This window comes from Rana temporaria, chromosome 2 (assembly GCF_905171775.1).
Source record: "Rana temporaria chromosome 2, aRanTem1.1, whole genome shotgun sequence".
NCBI lineage: Eukaryota > Metazoa > Chordata > Amphibia > Anura > Ranidae > Rana > Rana temporaria.
This window is the reverse complement of record NC_053490.1, coordinates 111,571,122-111,595,943: the sequence shown is the minus strand read 5'-3', so window position 1 is coordinate 111,595,943 and position 24,822 is coordinate 111,571,122. Positions and strand designations below refer to the sequence as shown.

Genomic DNA, 24,822 nt, shown 5'->3' with positions numbered 1-24,822 from the left:
GATGCTGTCACGGGCGGGATTCGAACCAACGACTCTTTTGCTGCTAGGTCAAAGTGCTATACACTACACCACTGTGCTGAACGAACATGATTGCAGCTGAAAGCATGAGAACTTTTTTTTTTTTTTTCAATACCATGCTTTCCAGCCTTATTGACCCCGCCTCTCTCCATAAAGAGGACCTGTCACACACTAGTCCTATTACAAGGGATGTTTACATTCCTTGTAATAGGAAGAAAAGTGATCCAAAATCAAAAAAAGTGTCAAAAAAGTGCAAGAATAAAAATATGAGGTAAAAAAAAAAAACAAATAAATAAAATAACGCCCCTGTCCCTAGAAGCTCGCACTCAGAAGCAAATATGCATGTAAGTCCCGCCCACATATGTAAACACCATTCAAACCACACATGTGAGGTATTGACGCGTGCGTTAGAGCGAGAGCAATAATTCTAGCCCTAGACCTCCTCTGTAACTCTGAACTGGTCACCTGTAAAAAAAAAAACAAGCATCGCCTATGGATATTTTTATGTCCCAAAGTTTGGCGCCATTCCATGAGTGTGTACAATATTAAAGCGTGACAAGTTAGGTATCTATTTACTCGGTGTAACATCATCTTTAACATTATCCATAAAAATTGGGCTAACTTTACTTTTTTTTTTTTTTTTAATTCATGAACCGTGTTTTTTTTTGGGCCAAAAAAAAGTCGTTTGAAAAATTATTGCGCAAATACCGTTGGAAATCAAATAAAAAATGACCGCTAACTTTATTCCCTAGGGTGTCTGCTAAAAAATTATATATAATGTTTGGGGGTCCTGATTAATTTCCCAGGAACAAAATATAATTTTTACATGAAGGAGAGAAGTGCCAGAATAGGCGCGCTATGGAAGTGGTTAAAGTGAAATAATAAAAGTGAAATATTCCTTTAAATTTCATACAGGGGGGGAGGGGGGGTACACGCATGTTTCCCGTGCTTAGAACTGTCCCTGTACAAGATGTCATTTCTGAAGTGAAACAAAAAAAAGGAAGTTTAAAGTACTCATGGCTATAAAGAATACAGTCATTGCTCATTAAAAAAAAAAAAAAAAAAAAAGGGGGTCCCTCCAAATTAAATTACCAGGCCCTTCAGGTCTGGAATGGATATTAAGGGGAACCCCACCGTAAAACCCCCCCAAAAAATGGCGTGGGGTCCCCCCAAATATCCATACCAGACCCTTCAGGTCTGGTGTGGATTTTAAGGGGAACTCCACCCCAAATTGAAAAAAAAAATGGCGTGGGGTCCCCCCAAATATCCATACCAGACCCTTCAGGTCTGGTGTGGATTTTAAGGGGAACTCCACCCCAAATTGAGAAAAAAAATGGCGTGGAGTCCCCCTAAAAATCCACACCAGACCCTTATCCGAGCACGTTGACCTGGCCGGCCGCAGAAAAGAGGGGGGGACAGAGTGCGGCCCCCCCCTCTCCTGAACCGCACCAGGCCACATGCCCTCAACATGGGGAGGATGTCCCCATGTTGATGGGGACAAGGGTCTCATCCCCACAACCCTTGCCCGGTGGTTGTGGGGGTATGCGGGCGGGAGGTTTATCAGAATCTGGAAGACCCCTTTAACAAAGGGGACCCCCAGATCCTGACCCCCCCCCCCTGTGTGAAATGGTAATGGGGTACACTGTACCTCTACCATTTCACCCCCAAAAAAATGTCAAAGTGTTAAAAATGACAGTAGCCGGTTTTTGACAAATCTTTTAATAAAATCTTCTTTTCTTCTTTCCTTCGGGTTTCTTCCGCTGCTTCTTTCTTCTCGTCCACATCTTGCCCGACGTCTTCTTCTATCTTCTCCGTCCGTCCTTCAGCCTTCTGGTCCCGCATCTTGCCCGTTGTCTTGTCCTGTCTTCTTCTCCGTCCGTCCGCCAGCCTCCTCGTCCGCATCTTGGGTCTTCTGCGGTCTTCTTCTCGGTCCGCCAGCCTTCTCGTCCGCATCTTGTGTCTTCTCCGGACCCAGCGTTTGAATTTGAATTGGCCGCCGTGTTCCCGCTCCTGGGACCCGCCCCCCTCTGACGCCACAAGTAAACTCCTTAGAAGGTCATGTGCGTCAGAGGGGGGCGGGGTCACAGAGCGTCACACAGCGGGGGAATTCAATTTCAATCACGCCGCCCGGAGAAGAAGTTCCCGCCGTGTCACACTCATGTGACCCCGCCCCCCTCTGACGCACATGACCTTCTAAGGAGTTTACTTGTGGCGTCAGAGGGGGGCGGGTCCCAGGAGCGGGAACACAGCGGCCAAATCAAATTCAAACGCTGGGTCCGGAGAAGACACAAGATGCGGACGAGAAGGCTGGCGGACCGAGAAGAAGACCGCAGAAGACACTTCAGGTCTGGTGTGGATTTTAAGGGGAACTCCACCCCAAATTGAAAAAAAAAATGGCGTGGGGTCCCCCCAAATATCCATACCAGACCCTTCAGGTCTGGTGTGGATTTTAAGGGGAACTCCACCCCAAATTGAGAAAAAAAATGGCGTGGAGTCCCCCTAAAAATCCACACCAGACCCTTATCCGAGCACGTTGACCTGGCCGGCCGCAGAAAAGAGGGGGGGACAGAGTGCGGCCCCCCCCTCTCCTGAACCGCACCAGGCCACATGCCCTCAACATGGGGAGGATGTCCCCATGTTGATGGGGACAAGGGTCTCATCCCCACAACCCTTGCCCGGTGGTTGTGGGGGTATGCGGGCGGGAGGTTTATCAGAATCTGGAAGACCCCTTTAACAAAGGGGACCCCCAGATCCTGACCCCCCCCCCCTGTGTGAAATGGTAATGGGGTACACTGTACCTCTACCATTTCACCCCCAAAAAAATGTCAAAGTGTTAAAAATGACAGTAGCCGGTTTTTGACAAATCTTTTAATAAAATCTTCTTTTCTTCTTTCCTTCGGGTTTCTTCCGCTGCTTCTTTCTTCTCGTCCACATCTTGCCCGACGTCTTCTTCTATCTTCTCCGTCCGTCCTTCAGCCTTCTGGTCCCGCATCTTGCCCGTTGTCTTGTCCTGTCTTCTTCTCCGTCCGTCCGCCAGCCTCCTCGTCCGCATCTTGGGTCTTCTGCGGTCTTCTTCTCGGTCCGCCAGCCTTCTCGTCCGCATCTTGTGTCTTCTCCGGACCCAGCGTTTGAATTTGAATTGGCCGCCGTGTTCCCGCTCCTGGGACCCGCCCCCCTCTGACGCCACAAGTAAACTCCTTAGAAGGTCATGTGCGTCAGAGGGGGGCGGGGTCACAGAGCGTCACACAGCGGGGGAATTCAATTTCAATCACGCCGCCCGGAGAAGAAGTTCCCGCCGTGTCACACTCATGTGACCCCGCCCCCCTCTGACGCACATGACCTTCTAAGGAGTTTACTTGTGGCGTCAGAGGGGGGCGGGTCCCAGGAGCGGGAACACAGCGGCCAAATCAAATTCAAACGCTGGGTCCGGAGAAGACACAAGATGCGGACGAGAAGGCTGGCGGACCGAGAAGAAGACCGCAGAAGACACAAGATGCGGACGAGGAGGCTGGCGGACGGACGGAGAAGAAGACAGGACAAGACAACGGGCAAGATGCGGGACCAGAAGGCTGAAGGACGGACGGAGAAGATAGAAGAAGACGTCGGGCAAGATGTGGACGAGAAGAAAGAAGCAGCGGAAGAAACCCGAAGGAAAGAAGAAAAGAAGATTTTATTAAAAGATTTGTCAAAAACCGGCTACTGTCATTTTTAACACTTTGACATTTTTTTTGGGGTGAAATGGTAGAGGTACAATGTACCCCATTACCATTTCACACAGGGGGGGGTCAGGATCTGGGGGTCCCCTTTGTTAAAGGGGTCTTCCAGATTCTGATAAACCTCCCGCCCGCATACCCCCACAACCACCGGGCAAGGGTTGTGGGGATGAGACCCTTGTCCCCATCAACATGGGGACATCCTCCCCATGTTGAGGGCATGTGGCCTGGTGCGGTTCAGGAGAGAGGGGGGGCCGCACTCTGTCCCCCCCTCTTTTCTGCGGCCGGCCAGGTCAACGTGCTCGGATAAGGGTCTGGTGTGGATTTTTAGGGGGACTCCACGCCATTTTTTTTTCAATTTGGGGTGGAGTTCCCCTTAAAATCCACACCAGACCTGAAGGGCCTGGAATGGATATTTGCCGGGAACCGCACGTCTTTTTTTTTTTTGTTTTTTACGGCGGGGTTCCCCTTAATATCCATTCCAGACCTGAAGGGCCTGGTAATTTAATTTGGGGGAACCCCTACACATTTTTTTGTTTGTTTTATGAATGAATCCCTTTAGAATTGTCAGAGCCGACAATTCATTATAGCCGCGTGTGAATTTTTAAATGACTTTTTTCCTTCTGAATGTCATTTTGTGCAGGGGGAGTTCTAAGTGCGGGAAAAATGCGCTATTTCACATGCTGACATTACACCCCCCCTAGGTACGAAATTTAAAGGAATATTTCACTTTTATTGTTTCACTTTAAGAATTATTAATTTCACTGCTCCCGAAAAAACGGCCGTTTTAAAAAATAAAAAAAGCATTGATACATGTTCCCTGGGACAGGACTGAGGTCCCCAAACACTTTTTAGGACAAAACTAGCAGATTAGCCTTTAAAATGAACACTTTTGATTTCTCCCATAGACTTCTATAGGGAGTTCGGCGCGGCTTTACATATTAGTTTCAATGCGCCGGCTGCTACGCTGGTTCATGCACCCAATTAAGCCTCCACCCGGAGTACTAATTAACGCATGAACCAGCGCAGCGCACATAGCATAGTAAATCAGGCCCTATATGTTATTAGGTTTAGGTACCTATAGAGTGACATTCATGCTGATTTTTCATTCATTACTCATAGAGTGACATTCATGTTGTTTTCACCTATATTTCAATAAAATATTCATTTATTTCACATGTATAAATAAATGTTATGGTTGGGATAGCGTAGCTTTATTTTTGTTTCTTTATCCTTTGGCTATAGCTTTTCCATCTGTAATCATGCTTTGAGTGCAGTAAATCTGCCGCCATCGGGGAATCTGAATTTTAGGCTTCCTCTGGGATAGTGGCAGTAGGTCCCCTGATTTTCCCCGGGAAGAAATTAAATATCCCCGTTGAAGCTGTCACAAACCTCTTCTTCCAATGCCAGCACCCCAACTCTCCTGCTCCTCCGCATCACCCGCACCCATATCCTCCTTCTCCTCGTATGGCCAACACTGTGGTGTAAAACAGGCCACAAGATTACAGAGAGGTGTTTGGCAATGCTGGCATTAAAATGCTAGACATTAGGGTGATTTGGTGACATTTTATTCAGAGGTCTGTGGACCAGGCCTGGGAATACCGTTGAAGAAATCCAGCTCGCCAGTTGGTGGGGCTATATCAGGGGTTGATGATGATGAGGAGTAAAAGGATGCATAAGCAGCATTAGAAAGGACAGTGACTGCTCTGTCCCCTTAGGGGGAGGAAAAGTGTGCTCTGTGATCTCGAGTAGAAGGGGGTATTCTGGCATATTAGCAGAATTATAAAACATTTTGACTGCTATGCATCCTTGGGGAGGAGGTGGAAAAGAGAAAAGGATACATTAGCAGCACTTGCAAGCAAGTGGTTTTACTGTGCCTGAAAGGAGTAAAAAGCTATGTCTCCACCTCCTAAATGATTTACCACTGTTGAGGTGAGAAAAACGGATCTTCAAAGCAAAAAAAAAAAAAAAAGAGCTAACACAATATTGGCAAAAGAATGCCTTGTTTGTCCTACAGCAGAGTTATCTAGCGGCAAACTTGCTCTTGTCCATTAAAAGTTTACAGGTCTGGAGTTGAAGTGGTTAAAGAAAAACTTTGTTCTTGTATCTACCCCTATCTGAAAAAGAAATTTAGGACCTGTTTACACCTATGATTTGTGTTTAACACACGCGCATTGGCATGTTATGTTGTGTGTTGCGTTATGGTTGCCAATTCACTTGAGTGGGCTGCCAATTGTACTAGTAAAGTGCATGTACTATTTTTAGCAACGCAGTGCACCATGATGTACAGTAGTGTGTTATTGTACATTGTGGTGTTCTGCAACCAGGTACATTAGTGAGGTGCATTGGTGAGCAATATGCACATTACTGCAGTGTGACAGTGTGAATCCACTTTCAAAGCTGAACTCTGGGGAAAAAGAAAAAAATTACCCTCCCACTTCAATGGTTGAATGCTTTTTCTCTGCCTAGGGTACCAGGAAAAAGAACATTTACTGCTATCTCTGGCCATCACTCACCTTTTCTTTCTGACACTTTGGGGTTGGGGAGTGAGTCCTTGGTGTCCTAATTCACAATGCAGGGCCACTGGTCCTGCATTGTAACTGATGATGTCATAGCTGTGCCTGTTTGCCAGAGCACCAAAGAGAAGAGACTTCAGGGGACTGGTTGCATGGAAGGAGGAGACTTCCATTACTGGTCCTGCATTTGAACTGATGATGCCAGAGCTATGTCTGTTGGCCAAAGCACCAAAGAGAAGAGGCTTTGGTTGACTGGTTGCATGGAAGGAGGAGCCTGTGAGAGTGTGGGATTAGGTAATGAAAAGTATTTTTCTCTGGTACCCTAGGCAGAAACAAAAATATAATTTAATCCTTGCGGTACTGGGGGATGACTTTGCCACTGCAATAGCATTTTTTCATTTTCCTGGAGTTTAACTTTAATGTTCTGTTACCACTCAAGGTCTAGATGACCATATACATTTGTGTAAACTTAGTCTCCTGTACAGCCTATTCAGATCTACATCATTACAGGTAAGGTAAACTCTTATAATGCAATGTTGGCTTTCAGTGCAGTATATATTTTGTCAACTTTACGGGTCTGTATATTTGGTAATTTCTCGGTGCAAACGTGACAGTTAATGGTATTTGCTGCTCTTCAGTGTAAAATAAAATCTTTTGTGTTTTTCAGTAAACCAAAATTTTAATCTTGAAGTGAGCCCATATTATACATAATAACAATTGAGAACTAGAGTTCAAGAATTGTAATTGTATTGTGACAGTTATGAGAAAGGATTACACCTACCATGTACATTGCATCTACTAAATTCCACTTCATGTACCCCATTTCATGGCATATATCCTATTTTATTACATGTATCCCCTCTCACTTTATCTACCCCATCACACTTCATGTACCCCATGTCACTGCACCTACCCTATTTCATTACATTTATTTAGCGATCTCATTGCATTTTCTCCATGTCACTACATTGACCTGATCTCACTGCATTTACCCACATTTATCCCATCTCACTGCATTTATCTTACTTCACTGTCTGTACCCCATCTATCTGCATTTAACCTAGCTTACTGCTTGTATCCCACATCACTGCATCTCCTCTGTTTCATTGCCTATACCCCCTTAGTGCATCTACCCCATCTGCCCTTTCACATAATAAAATGCATACTCACCACTTGCTGCTCTTTCTTTCCACTTCTGCTTATTCTCCTGGATATACTTGGTCCATGTTGATCGGAAGCTATTCAGGTCAGCATTAATATCACCCAGTTCAGACTGTTCATCTAACGATGGTTGTCTCCACTGAGTGCTACAAAAATAGAAACAAATTCTTGGTCAGTCACCTCAAGTCCCCCCAAAGTTGTAGCCTTCATTTTCACATTTTCAGGAAATATATTTTTCATTGGTAACTGTGGTTAAAACATACAGTAACATTTTAGTATTCAGTATGTAATTACCTTTATTGTTTCACATGCCTTTGTGTATGTTAAATAAAAAAAGGAATGCATATATATCAGCACATGAATTATACAGTTATTAGGATAAAATATTTATTTTTGCAGGGATCAGTGTCACCTCCTTCTTAACACAGGGGCCCCCCAATTGAGGCCCTCATTAGATCAGTACCCTAATATGAGTGCCCCCCCCTTAGAGACCCCCATTACATCAGAGTCCCCTTATATCAGTCCCCCCCCCGTAGAGATCCCCCATTACATCAGAGTCCCCTTATATCAGTGCTCCCCTTAGACCCCTTTCACACTGAGGGCGTATTGCAGGCGCTATAGCGTTAAAAATAGCGCCTGCAATCCGCCTCTCAAACAGCTGCTCCATTGTCTCCAGTGTGAAAGCCCGAGGGCTTTCACACTGGAGCGTTGCGCTAGCAGGACGGTAAAAAAAGTCCTGCTAGCCGCATCTTTGGAGCTCTGAGGGAGCATTGTGTATACTGCTCCTCCACCACTCCTGCCCATTGAAATCAATGTGACAGCGCGGCTATACAGCCCGCAATGCGCTGCTTCAGCCCTTTCTCGGCCGCTAGCGGGGGTTAAATGTGCCCCGCTAGCGGCTGAAATGCGCCACAAATCCGCCCATAGCGCCAGCGGTAAAAATAGCGGCGTTTTACCGCCAACGCTATGGGCGGCTAAGTGTGAAAGGTTGGTAAGAGACCCCACAAAAAAAAAAAAAATACAGTGCAACCTTATTATAATTCTATTATTTCATATGTGAAAAGAAAATTGTGATGATGTTGGAAATCCCCAAGTGTAATCCAAATATTGATACATTCCAATTTTATTAAAATATTTTATACTGTGCAATCTTGATACACATAATACTATATGAATAGCGGTAGAAATCTCAGATCCATTCCAAAATGTGATGTGCTAATATCCATCACAATTATTTATTCACATATGAATAAATAGAATTATTATAAGGGGAGGTTGCAATGCGTTTTTTTGAAATTTTTTAACATTTTTTTTTTTTTCGAGTTGTGGGAACACAACTCAAGTTTATTTACTGAGTTTTTAATTTTTTGATACAAGTCTTCTTATCTCAGCGACCCCTCTGAGAGACCAACTGCTGGGGACTCTGATCTAATAGGGGGGCTCTAAAGGGGGTGCTATTATAGAGGGACTCAGATCTAATGGGGATCTGTAATGGGGGTGCTGGCATAAGGTGACTCTGATATAAAAGTGGGTCTTTAAGAGGGGGGCACTGATATAAGGAGACTCTAAACTAATGGGGGGTCTCTAAAGGGGAGTGCTGACAGAGACCTCCCCATTAGCTCAGTGACTTTTTATATTAACACCCCCCTTAAAGACCTCCATTAGAGAGACCCCCACATAAAAAAAATGTCACTAGTATATTGGAATACTGATTATAAACAATACATTTTTTAGAATTATACTATAATTTAGGGCATATTCACACTAGAATGTCCAATCGCACAGCCCTTTTGATCTGCTGAGGGGGTCAGTGCAACGCTAACAACACCTCAAAAGCAGGTTGCAAAAGAAGTACGTTTGCCAGCACCGGATTTCATGCTACAAAAGTACTATGCGATGCAGTTGCCATGCATTACAGTACAAAAAGTAGTGCATGCATTACTTTTGGTGCAGTGGGTTGCGATTTCAGCCCACTCAAAATTTAAAAGAGCTGAAATTGCACTGCACAGAATTGCATGTGAATCACACAAGAACTACACAGCGTTCCTGTGTGATTTACATGTGGTTCCTAGTGTGAATGGGCCCTAAGAAGTCAGTTGTATAAAATAGAATTAAAATAACACCAAATATCTACAATAATAATCTGTACAAACATTTTACATATGAATCGAAGAAAAGGCTGGACGGCCACACTATGTTGACACATTTATTGAAGACGGTTTAACAATTCTTCTGGTACAAAGACATCAGAAGCACAGGATCAATGAAAAACTGACATGTTTCACAGGATGCTTAATCGTAGCTGTTGGAAGATGGAATGACCATCCATATATATGGGGATGAGGAAAAGGTGGATCAAACAGGAAATCCTTCTGATAGGCCACCCACATGGATACATCAGTCCAAATTCCTGGACGAATACGAAACACCTGGAGTCATGCAGATGCATGGGATATCTTAATCAATGAACTTAAACACGACATACCAAAATAACCTGATAGACATACCTGATGTATCATGCAACACAATGCATGATGAACAAACATAATATGTAATTCTTAATAGTTAAAATTTGGAACAAATTAATCAATGAGCAAAAGATGAAGAAAGTGAAAACAATTTAAAAGAAAATAAATAAAGGAAAGAAAGAATAAATACACAAATGAAAAAAGTAAACATTTTACATACATCTGTTTAATAACAGGTGGCACAAAGTTAAAAATAAATGGATATGCAGTAAATCTACATAAAGCAAAGCATATGGAGTATGCTGCATCATATTTCTTAATTTAGGAACATACTCATTTACCACAGTTAGATTATAGAAAACAATTATAATACAGCGACAATCAAATAGCAAGCAACAGTGTAAAAAATATTTAATTTTTTAAAAAAATATTGAAAGTGCCCCCGTTAGCCTATGCTAGTGTGCAAAGACGAACTCATTCGTCGGACCAGCACGCAAATAGCGATCGTCTCACACATGTGAGGTACAGTATCGCTGCAAACATCAGATCCTGGGTAGTAATTCTAGAACTCCTCTGTAAATCTAAAGTGGTAACCTGCTATGGAAAGTGAAATTTACTTTGTATGCTGCCGTTGAACGGGCTTTTAACCGGTTCCTGACTGGCTCACGCAGATACACTGCGGCAGAATGGCTCTCCTGAAATCCTGTTAATATATGGCTTCGCCCAGGAGAGCCACCAAAGAGCGTGCGCACGAGAGGGAGCACAGGGGTTTGTGTGTGTAAACACACAAATCACCATGCTATTTGAGGCGACAAGACAGATCGTGTCTTTCTACAAAGTAGAAAACACGATCTGTCATCTCCTATAGTCAGTCCCCATCCCCCCAAAGTTAGAACACAAAATAGGGAACACAGTTAACCACTTGATCGCTTGTGACATTTACATAGTAATCAGTGCATATTTATAACACTGATCACTCTGTAAGTGTCAATGGTCCCAAAAATGTGTCAAAAGTGTCCGACCTGTGTCCAATGCCGCAAAAAAATCGCAGATCACTGCCATTACTAGTAAAAAACAAAAAATAAAATAAAAACGCCATATAAATGCCATACATTTTCCCCATAGTTTGTAGACATCATACCTTTTGCGCAAACCAATCAATATACGCTTATTGCAATTTTTTTTACAAAAAATATGTAGAAGAATACATATCGGTCTAAACTGAGGAAAAAATTAGTTTTTTGTTTTTTTAAATTAGTATATTTACTATAGCAAAAAGTAAAAGATATTGAGGGTTATTACTAAAAACAAATCCACTTTGCACTACAAGTGCAAACTACAACTGCAAAGTGCACTTGAAATTGCACTGAAAGTGCACCTGGAAGTGCAGTCGCTGTAGATCCGAGGGGGACATGCAAGGAAAATAAAAAACAGCATTTTAGCTTGCACATGATTGGATAATAAAATCAGCAGAGCTTCCCCTCATTTCAGATCTACCCCTCAGATTTACAGTGACTGCACTTCCAAGTGCACTTTCAGTTCAATTTCAAGTGCACTTTGCACTACAAGTGCAAAGTGGATTTGCCTTTTGTAAATAACCCCCATTGTGATTTTTTTAAAATTGTTGCTCTTTTTTTGTTTATAGTGCAAAAAATAAAAACCGCAGAGGTGATCAAATACCACCAAAAGAAAGCTCTATTTATGGTGAAAAAAGGACATCAATTTTGTTTGGGTACAACATCGCACGACCGTGCAATTGTCAGTTAAAGTGTCACAGTGCCATATCGCAAAAAATGGCCCGGTCATTGAGCAGCAAAATCTTCCGGGGCTGAAGCAGTTAAAGCGTGACATGCTTGGAATCTATTTACTTGGTGTAACACCATCTTTCATATTTTACACAAAAAAAAAAGGGGTTATGTATTGTGTTTTTTTTTTCATTAAAATTCTGAAAAGTTTATGTTTTCCCAAAAATTGCGTTTGAAAAGCTGCTGCGCAAATACCACGTGACATAAAAAATTGCAAAACCCACCAATTTATTCTCTGTGGCTTCTGCTTTAAAAAAAATTGATATAATGTTTGGGGATTCTAAGTAATTTTCTAGCAAACTGATTGTTACATGTAAACAAAAGGTGCCATAAAAAGTCTGGTCTTTAACCACTTAAGCCCCAGACCATGTTGTTGCTAAATGACCGGGTGTCAGGTCACCTGAGGCCAGGTGACAGATGCACACCATTGGGTCAGGAGTGCACCGCTATGATAGTGGACCCTATGGCTGACTGCTGCGGTTGGAACCCTGGGTGGTGCAGGAAGGCAGGTGCACTGGGGCACCAACACGGATCCCACAGGGAGCTAGAATGTGAGATTCCCCAGGGCGCGGAGTGTAAGGGCCAGCTGGTGTTCACCAGAGCCTCTAGTGGCAAGGATGGACTTCACTGCAGCAGACTCCAGGCTGCGGCCCCTACGGTCTCCCAGCTCACGGTAGGCTATAGAAGGATAAGCTAATGGTTGGGGCGACAAGCAGACAAGGATAAACGGTGAACAAGCCAAAGGTCAAGGGTCACAAGCAGGCAGGGATAGTCGAGAACGAGCCAAAGGTCAGGGTCACAAGCAAGCGGGGATGGTCGGGAACACACCAAGATCAGTAACAGAGACAAAATGTAGAGCACACGGCAAACAGGAAACCAAACACACAATATGGCAAGGCAGGCTTGGAGAACACAGTGTTAAATAGTGGTTCTTGTTGAGGCGAGGGTGGAGCCACACTGAGGGAAGATTACTTAACTATGCAGGTGTGAGAAGGCAAGCCCTAAGGCTGATACACAGATAAGGTAAGAGACAGACAGGTCATGAAAGTATTACTGCAAGGTCATGACACCGGTCCACTTTTTGCGATTCGGCACTGCGTCGCTTTAACTGACAATTGCGCGGCCGTGCGACGTGGCTCCCAAACAAAATTGACGTCCTTTTTTTCCCACAAATTGAGCTTTCTTTTGGTGGTATTTGATCACCTCTGCGGTTTTTATTTTTTGCGCTATAAACAAAAATTGAACGATAATTTTGAAAAAAAAAGCAATATTTTTTACTTTTTGCTATAATAAATATCCCCAAAAAATATATCATTTTTTTTTTCCTCAGTTTAGGCCGATACGTATTCCTCTACATATTCTTGGTAAAAAAATCGCAATAAGCGTTTATTAATTGGTTTGCGCAAAAGTTATAGCGTCTACAAAATAGGGGATCGTTTTATAGCATTTTTATTAATATTTATTTTTTACTAGTAATGGCGGCGATCACCGTTTTTTTTGGTGACTGCGACATTATGGCGGACACATCGGACACTTTTGACACATTTTTGGCACCATTGTCAAGAGTTTACTATAATACTTGTTCTTACAAAGACAACTATTTTCCTATAGGAAATTATTTCCTGCAGTAAACTTTTCATGGGAACCGCACTCTGAACTACACATGGCCACTTCTAGTTTATAAATATAAGGTCTAAAGAACTCCAGCATGTAGCAAAGCAGCAAACACTTCATCCTGATACAAGATATACCAATCACCAAATATGAAATGTGGTGCTATAGAACAAATGTGCAGTCATATATACAGGTGCAATTGAGAAGTAGACTCTTAGTGCAAAGTAAGCAAATAAGAACAATTTGATGTTTGTTAAAAACATAGGGCCAGATTCAGGTAGAATTCCGGCGGCGTAACATATTCCATTTACGTTACACCGCCGTAAGTTTTACGGGCAAGTGCTTGATTCACAAAGCACTTGCCTGTAAACTTGCGGCGGCGTAGCGTAAATCCGTCCGGCGCAAGCCCGCCTAATTCATATGGGGCGTGTATCATTTAAATTAGGCGCGTTCCCACGCCGAACGTACTGCGCATGCTCCGTTTTGAAATTTCCCGCCGTGCTTTGTGCGAAATGACGTCGCACCGAAGTAATTTTTTGAACGGCGACGTGCGTTACGTCCTTTCCTATTCACGGACGACTTACGCAAAACAAAAATGTAAAATTCGACGCGGGAACGACGGCCATACTTTAACATGGCAAGTCTAAATATAAGCCAAGAAAAAGCAGCTGTAACTATACGCCGGGAAAAGCCGACTAGCGACGACGTAAGAGAATGCGACGAACGCGCGTACCTTTGTGGATCGCCGTAAACAGCTAATTAGCATACCCGACGCGGAAAACGACGCGAACTCCACCCAGCGGGCGCCAAAGTATTAGACCTACGATCCGAAGGCGTACGACGGCTTCTGGCTTTGATCAGCGTACGCCTGTCGGATCAAAGCCAGAAGCCGTCGTATCTTGGTTTGAGAATTCAAACTAAAGATACGACGCAGCAAATTTGAAAGTACGCCGGAGTATCAGCAGATACTCCGGCGTACTTCTTCTGTGAATCTGGCCCATTCAATGTGCAAAATGACTATGTACCAAGCATAAAAAGTGATCATACCGTATGCAAATAAAGTGCAAATGCGAAGTCCATTCAAATTAGAGCCCCATACAGAAATGTTCAGTTCGGGTAAGAATCCTGCAATCACTCTCCCTCTGGTGCCAGTAAAATTCTGCTGATGGATAATTTGCTTTACACCCCATGCTATGCACACAAGTCTTATCAGAAAGTTTTGACCCTTGTTGGTCATAAAAGGCTGTACTGGTTAAAACCTAATTTAGGGTAAAGTACAATGTAAAGATCCTTCAACTTCCTCATATCCATAGAGCACAGCAGGCAATAGGCTTAAATATGCAACCTATGTGCAAATGTGCAAACCTATCCCAGCTCCAAACATCAGAAGGATCAATGTTGCATGTAACAATATAAGACAAGGGAAGCAACCCCCATAATGTGAAACCATATATAAAAGCGTCATTAAATACAATTTATTTACTCACAGGTAAAAAACAAAACATCCACAGCGCTTTGATATATTAAGTCTGCTATATGCTAGAATACAAGATGGCTGCCAGCCAGTTGACATGCATGGTGATGTACGTTCTGGCTCTGCCCTTCACATTTTGTCATGCATGATGTCATCAGGGGTTTAAGACGCACGTTCAACACACATATACTGTATACTGTATAGAGGAACAGGAAAGGTGGATAGGTTGGCAATTATGCAAATATATCCACAAACGCTGATTACAATGAGACAATGTCCTCCTGTTGGTAAGAAATAGAACGGGCTAGTGACATACATACACAATCCCAGAATAAACATGAAAGAGTCCCTCTGGTGGTCAAGAGAGGGAAAAGCAAATTAAGTATATTAACTAGTGTTGCTCACGAATATTCGCATTGCGAATATTCGACTCGAATATAGCATATTCGAGAAATCGCGCTATATTTCGAATTTCGCGGTGAATATTCGCAATTCCGAATATTCGCATTTTTTCAATTTGATTTTTAAAACAGATCACATCCTATCGACGTCTAAAAGCATTGCTGGTATGATTAGAGACCCTGGGCCGAGTAGCTAAGCTGAGGCGATCCTATTATGTTGCCAAATTGAAAAAAAAAAAATTGCGATTTTTCGCTATTGCGAATGCGAAAATGATTGCGAATTTTCGATAACTGTGGTAGGAGAACTCTGATTGTCTCTGATGCAAAAGGGGGGGGCTTTGTGTATGTGTATGTGTATGTTATGAATATTTGTATGTTTGATATTATTATTTTTTGTAAGAAGGAAAAAATTGCGCATACCTTAAAAAAGGGGAGAATACAGCAGCAACTCAAAAATGTTATACAACATAAATTAATACAAGACAGAAAATGGAGTCGCTCTACAAGAATAAAAAATATGTCTAGTGACAAGACATGTGGGCAAATTATAAAATAAGCAAGCGCAAATAACTTGTGAAATACACAGTGAAACAAATATATAAAGAAATATAGTCCCAATAATAGAAAAATAATCTTTCATAAAAATGTCTTTGATATGTGAAGTGAAAAAAAGTCCAAAGCATGCAGCATGAACGTGTTCAATCTTTAAGGTGTTTGATTGACAAACGGCTGTGACAGATGGATAGAGTAAAGAATCACCACCAATGCAAAACACTTTTTATTTTCTATTGTAAAATATCAAGAATATTCTGAGCCAATCAGAGTGCTCCTTCCGCATTTGCCGAATATTCGCAATTATTTTGTATTGTAAAATATCAAGAATATTCTGAGCCAATCAGAGTGCTCCTTCTGCATTTGCCGAATATTCGCAATTATTTTGTATTGTAAAATATCAAGAATATTCTGAGCCAATCAGAGTGCTCCTTCTGCATTTGCCGAATATTCGCAATTATTTTGTATTGTAAAATATCAAGAATATTCTGAGCCAATCAGAGTGCTCCTTCCGCATTTGCCGAATATTCGCAATTATTTTGTATTGTAAAATATCACGAATATTCTGAGCCAATCAGAGTGCTCCTACAGCATTTCTCGAAATTGCGCAATAAATATCGCATTCGCATGTTGCGATATTTCGATAAAATATCACGAATATTCTGAGCCAATCAGAGCGCTCCTCCAGCATTTCTCGAAATTGCGCAATAAATATCGCATTCGCATGTTGCGATATTTCGATAAAATATCACGAATATTCTGAGCCAATCAGAGTGCTCCTACCGCAGTTATCAAAAAATCGCAATTATTTTCGCATTCGCAATAGCGAAAAATCGCAATCATTTACTTTCGATAAAATATCACGAATATTCGAATTTAGCGAATATATCTCGAATATTCGAATATATATTCGAGATATATCGCGAAATCGAATATGGCATATTCTGCTCAACACTAATATTAACCACTTATTTTATAAACAAATCAAAATGGGGAGATTATTTATAAACAATGTTATGAGTAATAGATTATTTCTAAATAGAAAGGTCCCGATCTGCCTTTCCATTCGCAAATTCCCCAAAAAATTATACAAACTTGTACACTAACCAATTAAATTGAATTTCAAATTAGGAAATCCTAAAGGACCCAAACTAATTTACTATTAGGTACACAGGTTCACTCTATCAACCTAAGTAACGGCAGATATGTTTTACCTTTGCTGGTACCACCATTTATGTAACAGTCTTACTACAGAATGAGATCAACTATTCTTTATAAAACAATTGATGTCTCATTCAATATTGAGACCACGAGGAGTAAAAGTTCTTATACTTTACATCTATTTAGTCTCCAATTTTGAAATTTCCCTCTTGATGTTACCCCCACTCCACTGTATATATATTTATATATTCCTATACACAGAGTATCAGCTGGGTTCATATTATGATGTAGATATGTGCATTCCCATTCGTACGAATGTTATTTTCGTACGAAAATGTTCATTTTCGTACCCGCAGAATAATGTGTACATACGAAAAAAATAAAGCACCAAAATACGAAAACGACAGGATTACGAATGAGCTGCATAACGAACAACCGTAAATACGAACGAACGATCTGACAAAAATACGACAAAACGAAAATGGCAAAAGAACAAAAATTACATCTATAACAAAAGATTTGCATTCTGTATCCTGTTTGAATCCCCTCTCTGTTCGTATCCTCAGCCGTATGCTCACACGACATCCACAACAAAAGATTTGCATTCTGTATCCTGTTTGAATCCCTTCTCTGTTCGTATCCTCAGCCGTATGCTCACACGACATCCACAACAAAAGACCCGCACCCTGTATTTTGAATTCGTTTTTTCTGTTTGTATTTTGGATTCAACAGAATGCAAATCTTTTGCCACAGATGTCACACGAACACACGACCGAAAACACCAAAAGAAAAAGGACCCAAAATACAGAATAGAAATCTTTTATTATAGATGTCATTTTCGTTTTTTTGAATGGGCAGTGAGTGTAGTTAGTAAAGCAGCTTCTCTTTTGTGCTGAGTAGTACAGTAAAGCGAAATAAACTTTTCTGTGGATTTTCATCTGAAGGGAGATCAGTTGGCCAGACTTTTGAACCCAAAAATGGTTTTCTGATGGAGTTTAAAAATGAACAAATTTTCTGAGAACGAATGGAAAACGATCGTTTTTATGTTTGTTGTTAAAAAAGTCTGACCAAGTGTATGGGGCTTAACAATCGTTAATATGGATGAGCCGCGTGTTGAAAGTGCCGTGAATCCCCACGATATATTTACGAAAGTACAAAATGACGAAAATCCTTTTTCTGTTCGTATCTTCAGTCGCATGCCCACATGACATCCACAACAAATTGTCATAGATGTCACACGAACACACGACCGAAAACACGAACAGAAAAAGGAATCCAAAACACAGAATGCAAATCATTGACGAAAATTCACAAAAATTATTGTCTAACAAGTAACGAACATGAATTAAACAGAATAACGAACCAACCCGCATGTACGAAAATAAAACAGTAACGAAAATACGAAACGATCGGAATACGAAAAAATCTCGTCGTACGAAAAACGAACGGGAACGAACAGGAAAACGGGCGTCTTACGAAAAACGAACGGAAACAAACCTACGGAACGATACGAAACAGAACAAAAAAAAAAGAAAAATGTTTCTGTGCACATGTCTATTATGATGCTTGGCATAGTGTTTTGGCACACTGTGCCCCTTGAAATCCCATTATTATGTTTGGTATGTGTTCTTTAGGTAAACTTGTAACTCCTGTGTGGTCTGTCCCACATATTGCAGACCACATTCTTAGAGCCACAAGACATAAAGGAAGGAAAGTAATTGTATTTGGATTGATTGAAATTTGGTTAGTTTCCTACCTTTAAAGGCAGTAACCTGGCATACACCACATTTACTTTGTTCAGGGCAACTTTATTTCTCAAAGATGGTATCCCCTGAATATTATTGCACAGTTTTCAGGTAATACTTGACCTAAAATGTTATCATTTTTTAGCACAGACCAATATTTCTTGATGATGCTTTTAACCAAGTAGATGGTAATCACGGACCAGTTAAATCTGCCTGAACCAGATGAAAATCTACTACTCTCCTTAACTAGTATATCACGGTCTTGTTGTTTTACCTGCAGAATAGTTATATCTAGTACTCCTCTATCATATCTCTTTCCAAGAGTTTTGACCTCAGAGTTTGAGCTTGCTCAAAATAATCCTTGACTTCAGTACAATTCTGTTTGAGTCAAAGAAACGGACTTCTAGGGGCAGAGGTTAACCAGGACGGATATTTGCATATGACTGAATCCAATGATTTCAATGTCCCTGTCACAAATGAGGATAATATTGTGGATGTACCTCTTCCATAGCCATAATTCCAATCTCCTAGTGGTCAAAACTACATCCTCCTCCTGCTAGGCCATGAATAAGTTGGTCATACTAAGAGCAAATTTGGCTCCCATGGCCACTTCCTTATTCTGAAAGTAAAAGAATAATACTTCTTTGGATCTCTGGTAAAGTTAAATCCTGGTCTAAAAAATATTGAACAGTATCATAGCTAAGTCTATGTGAGATGATCGTGCACTGGAGGCTATGTCTGCAGTGGCTAAGATATATCCTTCTTGCCATTGTAAATCCTTAAGGACATTAATAGTGAGCTGCCTAACCTTCAGAAAAGAGGGGTCTGCATCACTAGTGACTTCAAGTAGTGGTTAATATATTTCCCAATCATGTGACAGATGCCATTAATAATGGGATGTCCTGGTGGATTTACGCTCTTCTAAGATCTTGTGGATTTTAGGTGGACAATACATGACTGGCACTCTAGAGGCCAAAGGGACCAGAAAAGCCCACACTTTCTTTAAAATCCCATCTCTATAACCACAATCCACCACTCTTTTTAGATAATTTTTGTAGTAATTTTTAAGAAGTTTGTGCATGGAAAGGCTGATTGGGACCTTCCTATTTAGGAACAATCTGTTTCTCATAACATCGTTTATGGAGAATCTCCCTATTTTGATCTGTTTATAGAATAAGGGGTAAATATACTTAATTTTCCAACCAGAGGAACTTTTTACAGTTTATTCTGGGATTGTATATTGATGTATGTTACTTGCCCATTCTACGTTTCACCACTAAGGGGACATTACTTCATTGTAATTTGCCTTCACAGAGATCAATTTGCAACTAGCCTCAACCAATCCGCCTTTCCAGCCTTTCCAGCTTCTTTATATAAGAAGAATGTGCATCCTGAGACTTTAATGGCGTCACGTATAACATCACATATGACGTAACAAATTGCTCTCATTTGTTTACTTTGCACTAAAAGTGTACTTTTTAGTTGCACCTATATACTGCACATGTGTTCTAAAGCGTTGCACTCATGGCCACTTACACCACTGACTTTGATGACTCAAAAGTTCTTTCTTTTTTCACAAGCAAGAATTCAGTTTAAGTTAAAAGACACTTTTAGAAGAAGTAAGATTATGAACAGACCTGGACTGGTTGACAGGAACAGCTGGTTTTGTTTTGGTGCCCTCTTCTACTAATGGAAGAACAATCTTTTCAGCCACATCAGTCAACACTGAAAATGTTGGGTCGACAATAAAATCAATGAAGCCTGTAAAGATGCAGATGACAAATCACTGATAGGCTTTAGTTCCAGAAATCATAGAATGACCTCTGTTGACCTTGTCAACGTTCAAGGACATTTTTGGTCTTATCTTCCACTTTCAGGTTCAGATTTCTACTTACTTTGTGATAAAGGAAACTGCAACATACCTATTTGAGACTGAGCTACCAATGTAGCCTTGCGATCACAAAGTGGAGAGAATGGCAACCCCATTTCAGCCTCTTTGTCACCCTGGAAGAAATAGAAAACATAATTAAAGGAAAAACTAGTACAGTAACTCAGCTTCTGCACTAAGCAATAAGAAAGGTATTAGACATCAATCACAAGGTCTTTCTCATACAGCAAAATGTTCACATACTCTGTTGTAGAAAGAGATATGCTCCCCCAATCGTGAGTAGAAACTGGTGGTTGACTTACTCACTGATATCTAAAATTAACCTGTCAGTAGTAATTCAATACCAAAACCTGCAAAGAAAATGTATTATAAATTACCAGTAGATGCTACCTAGACTTGTCACACATGGAAATGTTGACATCAGCTGTGACAGGACAGTCAGACACATTCACTGCATTCTATTTATGCATATCTTTATGGGTCACTGCGGCATGTGCATTGCATGACAGAGCTAAAGCAGATATTTACATAATTCTGGTTGTAATTATAAAGAGAAAACACAGATGGTATATACAAACACCTTGCAATGATTTATATTTGGAAAGCTTGATATCAAATTATAACTGGCATGTACACAACCTCTCAGGGACACTAGTCACCAAATCTCCCTGCCACAGTTCCCAGCATTGTCAAGAAGTGATTTAACCAACTGTATCCACTCCAAATATCAGTTTTAGGCGATCGTATATTAAAGGAACATTGTCACAGGTGAAACATGGAGATGACCTCTTTTTCTGAAAATGCACATTGCCTGACTTTCCTGTTGAACACCTTTTAAAAGCTGTATACCTGTCAAAGGACTTGTATTTCTTTCCATTTAATCCTGAGAATTGTATTTGTCTATTCATTCCTGAGATTTAGACAACCCTGTCACACAACACAGCAACCCTAGAGACTTGGGGCCAGATTCAGATACATTTTCGTTGCTCCACGGCAGCGTAACGTATCCCATTTACGTTACACCGCTGCAGGTTTACAGCGTAAGTGCCTGATTCACAAAGCTCTTACCTGTAAACTTGCGGCGGTGTAACGTAAATCCGCTCGGCGCAAGCCCGCCTAATTCAAATGGGGCGGGCACCATTTAAATTAGGCGCGTTCCCGCGCCGAACGTACTGCGTATGCTCCGTCGGGAAAATTACCCGACGTGCATTGCGCTAAATGACGTCGCACGGACGTCATTTGTTTAGACGCTAACGTAAATGGCGTCCAGCACCATTCACGGACGACTTACGCAAACGACGTGATGTTTTAAATTTCGACGCGGGAACGACGGCCATCCTTAACATTGCTTAGAACACCTAGGAGGTAGCCCTAATTTTACGACACGTATCTCGACGGAAACAACGTAAATTTAGATCGACAGGCATCGTGAATGTTCGTGGATCGCCGTAACTAGTTATTTGCATATTCTACGCCGACCGCAATGGCCTCGCCACCTAGCGGCCGACATAGAATTGCATCCTAAGATCCGACAGTGTAAGTCAATTACACCTGTCGGATCTTAGGGCTATCTAATCGTAACTGATTCTATGAATCAGCAGCATAATTAGGACGGGCGGATCACAGAGATACGACGGCGTATCAGGAGATACGCCGTCGTATCTCTTTTGTGAATCTGGCCCTTGATTTTTTTTTTTTCTTCTGCAACTACGTCTTGAATGGGTCACAGCCTGCGATTGGATTGTGAATGAAAAGCAAGACTGATGAGTTCATTTGTATATCACTCTGATCTCTGTGCCCACACCACAATTGCCTGGTTCCTTCTGCTGATTATTTCTTTCCCTAAACTGTGATGTACATAGGATACAAAATTGAAATTTAGTTAGTAACCAACTTGTTACTAGCTATTTTTTTTTGATAATTACATACCAGCATTTTCACAAAAGGTTCAGTAACTGTACCTCCTCTATTCCTCCTATGGCAGAGGAAATTATGCACTTCAGTTAGCTAAAGAAGTGTTTTCTTCTGTGTTGTTTAGCTGTGAAATTACTATGGCACAACATGCTGTCTTCCACAGTTATGGCACCTTAAGATTTATATTGTTAATTTAAATTTAAAATGCCTGAACAGTAGTTTAATATGCAATAATATTCCCAGAAAGACTTGTGATGCGGTCTGTTATTAGACTCATAAAGTCAACTGATATATTATTGTTGGAGGTATTCTAGATGATGGAATGCTGTGAAAATAATAATTGAAAGAGATGAGTATCTAAAGAGCAAAATCGGGTTGCTGTATTAAAGAACTTTCTACTTAATGACAATGTTACCTTTTAATAATACAGCAGAGACAACAACAAATTTCCTTCCCACAGAGAACATAGGATCCAATTCACACAATACCCGAAGGACTCATCATTTGTAATTAAAAAGTATTAACAAAGTATACCTATTAATACTAGTATATATAAAAGTTATAAATGCTAGAACAGCATCTACAGTGGGAAAATAATTATTTGATCCCCTGCAGATTTAGTAAGTTTGCCCACTTACAAAGAAAGGAAGGGTCTAAAATGTTTTATCATAGGTGTATTTTAAATGATAGAGACAGAATATCAACCCAAAAAAACAAAAATCAAGAAAAAAAAACACATGATACAAATGTTATGAATTGAGTTGCAGGTCAGTGACCTTGGCAAGCACAGAGGTAAGACATTTCTTGTAGTTGGTGACCAGGTCTGCATACATCTCAGGAGGGATTTTGGTCCAGTCTTTTTTACAGATCTTCTCTAAATCCTTAAGGGTTCTTGGCTGTTGCTTTGCAACTCAAAGTTTAAGTCCTCCATAAATTTTCTATAGGATTTAGGTCTGTAGGCTGATTAGGCCACTCCATGACCTTAATGTGCTTCTTCTTGAGCCACTTCTTTGTGGCCTTGGCCTCGGTATGTTTTGGGCCCTTGTCATTCTGAAAGACCCATCCATGACCTATCATCAGTGTTCTGGCTGAGGGAAGAAGGTTCTCTTCCAAGATTTTACAATACATGGTGTCGTCTATTGGCCCCTCATGTGGCAAAGTTGGTCTGTACCTTTAGCAGAGAAACAGCTATAAAGCATAATGTTTCCACCTCAGTGCTTGACTCTAGGGATGGTGTTGTTAGGGAATTCAGCATTTTTCTTCCTCCAACATGGCCAGTCCCCTTCCTCAAGAAGGCACATGTACAGTTATGCCAATGAACATCTAAATAATTCAGAGGATTGGGAGAAAGTGCTACAGTCAGATGAGACCAAAATTTAGCTCTTTTGCATTAACTTGACTCGCCGTGTTTGGAAGAAGAAAAATGCTGACTATGACCCTAAGAACACAGGGCCTGATTCCCAAAAGAGATACGCAGACTTAACTGCTGTTCAGTCTGTGCCTAACTTTGGAAACGATCCTCAAAAGGCTTTTTCCAAAGTTAGGCAGAAAATCTGACATGTGTAAGACACTTACACGGTCAAATCTTAGGATGCAGTACCGCATCCGCCGCTGGGGGCATTTCTCATTGGTACGTGCACCCACGTGCACCCACCACGTGGGTACCTACCGGAGCATGATGGGACGGTGATGCCTATATAAATGGGATGCAAGGCGCGCTTCCATCATTACAGTGACAAGAGGCGACGAGTCAACATCGGAAGAAGGGAGAAGAAGAACCTGACGTCACAGAAGACCGCGATGGCTGCCTGCTAGTAATTGAGCTAACACACAAAGATAGCAGGCAGCCAGCGCTGAAGAAGAAGGCACCGGACAGCTGCAGAAGAACCGGGGTTCGCCCAGTCAACAGCGGAGAGCGGCGAAGATAGAAGAAGACCCCCGGAGAGCGGAGAAGCCCCCCCCGGAGAGCGGAGAAGCCCCCCCTGGAGAGCGGAAGAAGAAACCCCCCCCGGAGAGTGGAAGAAGACCCCCGGAGAGCGGAAGAAGAAGCCCCCCCTGGTATTAGAGCTAATAAAGAAGACAGGGGGGGCCTCCGGAGCAGAATAATAAATTATTTTAAAAACCCTTGTGTTGTGTGTTTACTAACTTTTACTTTTTGCCTCCAGGTGAATGGGTAGGGGTACGATGTACCCCATATCCATTCACTTAGGGTGGGGGGCCGGTATCTGGGGGCCCCCTTATTTGAGGGGACTCCCAGATTCCGATAAGCCCCCCACCCGCATACCCCGACAACCAACGGCAAGGGTTGTCGGGAAGAGGTCCTGTCCTCATCAACATGGGGACAGGGTGCTCTGGGGTGGGGGGGCCCGCTGTGCGCCCCGTTGCCCCAGAG

At 41.7% G+C, this 24,822-nt stretch overlaps 1 protein-coding gene across 5 annotated transcripts in view; it reads right to left on the bottom strand.

Annotated features, from left to right (window-relative positions):
• PDE1B (phosphodiesterase 1B) overlaps window positions 1-24,822 on the bottom strand; it is a 471,712-nt gene that overhangs the window by 17,375 nt on the left and 429,515 nt on the right. For all 5 annotated transcript variants that reach the window (XM_040340766.1, XM_040340762.1, XM_040340761.1 and 2 more), the window contains 3 exons: window positions 20,551-20,632; window positions 20,266-20,389; window positions 7,418-7,554 (listed from right to left, as the gene is read on the bottom strand). In XM_040340766.1, the coding sequence (XP_040196700.1) occupies window positions 7,418-7,554; window positions 20,266-20,389; window positions 20,551-20,632 (343 nt within the window). The remainder of the gene's footprint in view (window positions 1-7,417; window positions 7,555-20,265; window positions 20,390-20,550; window positions 20,633-24,822) is intronic.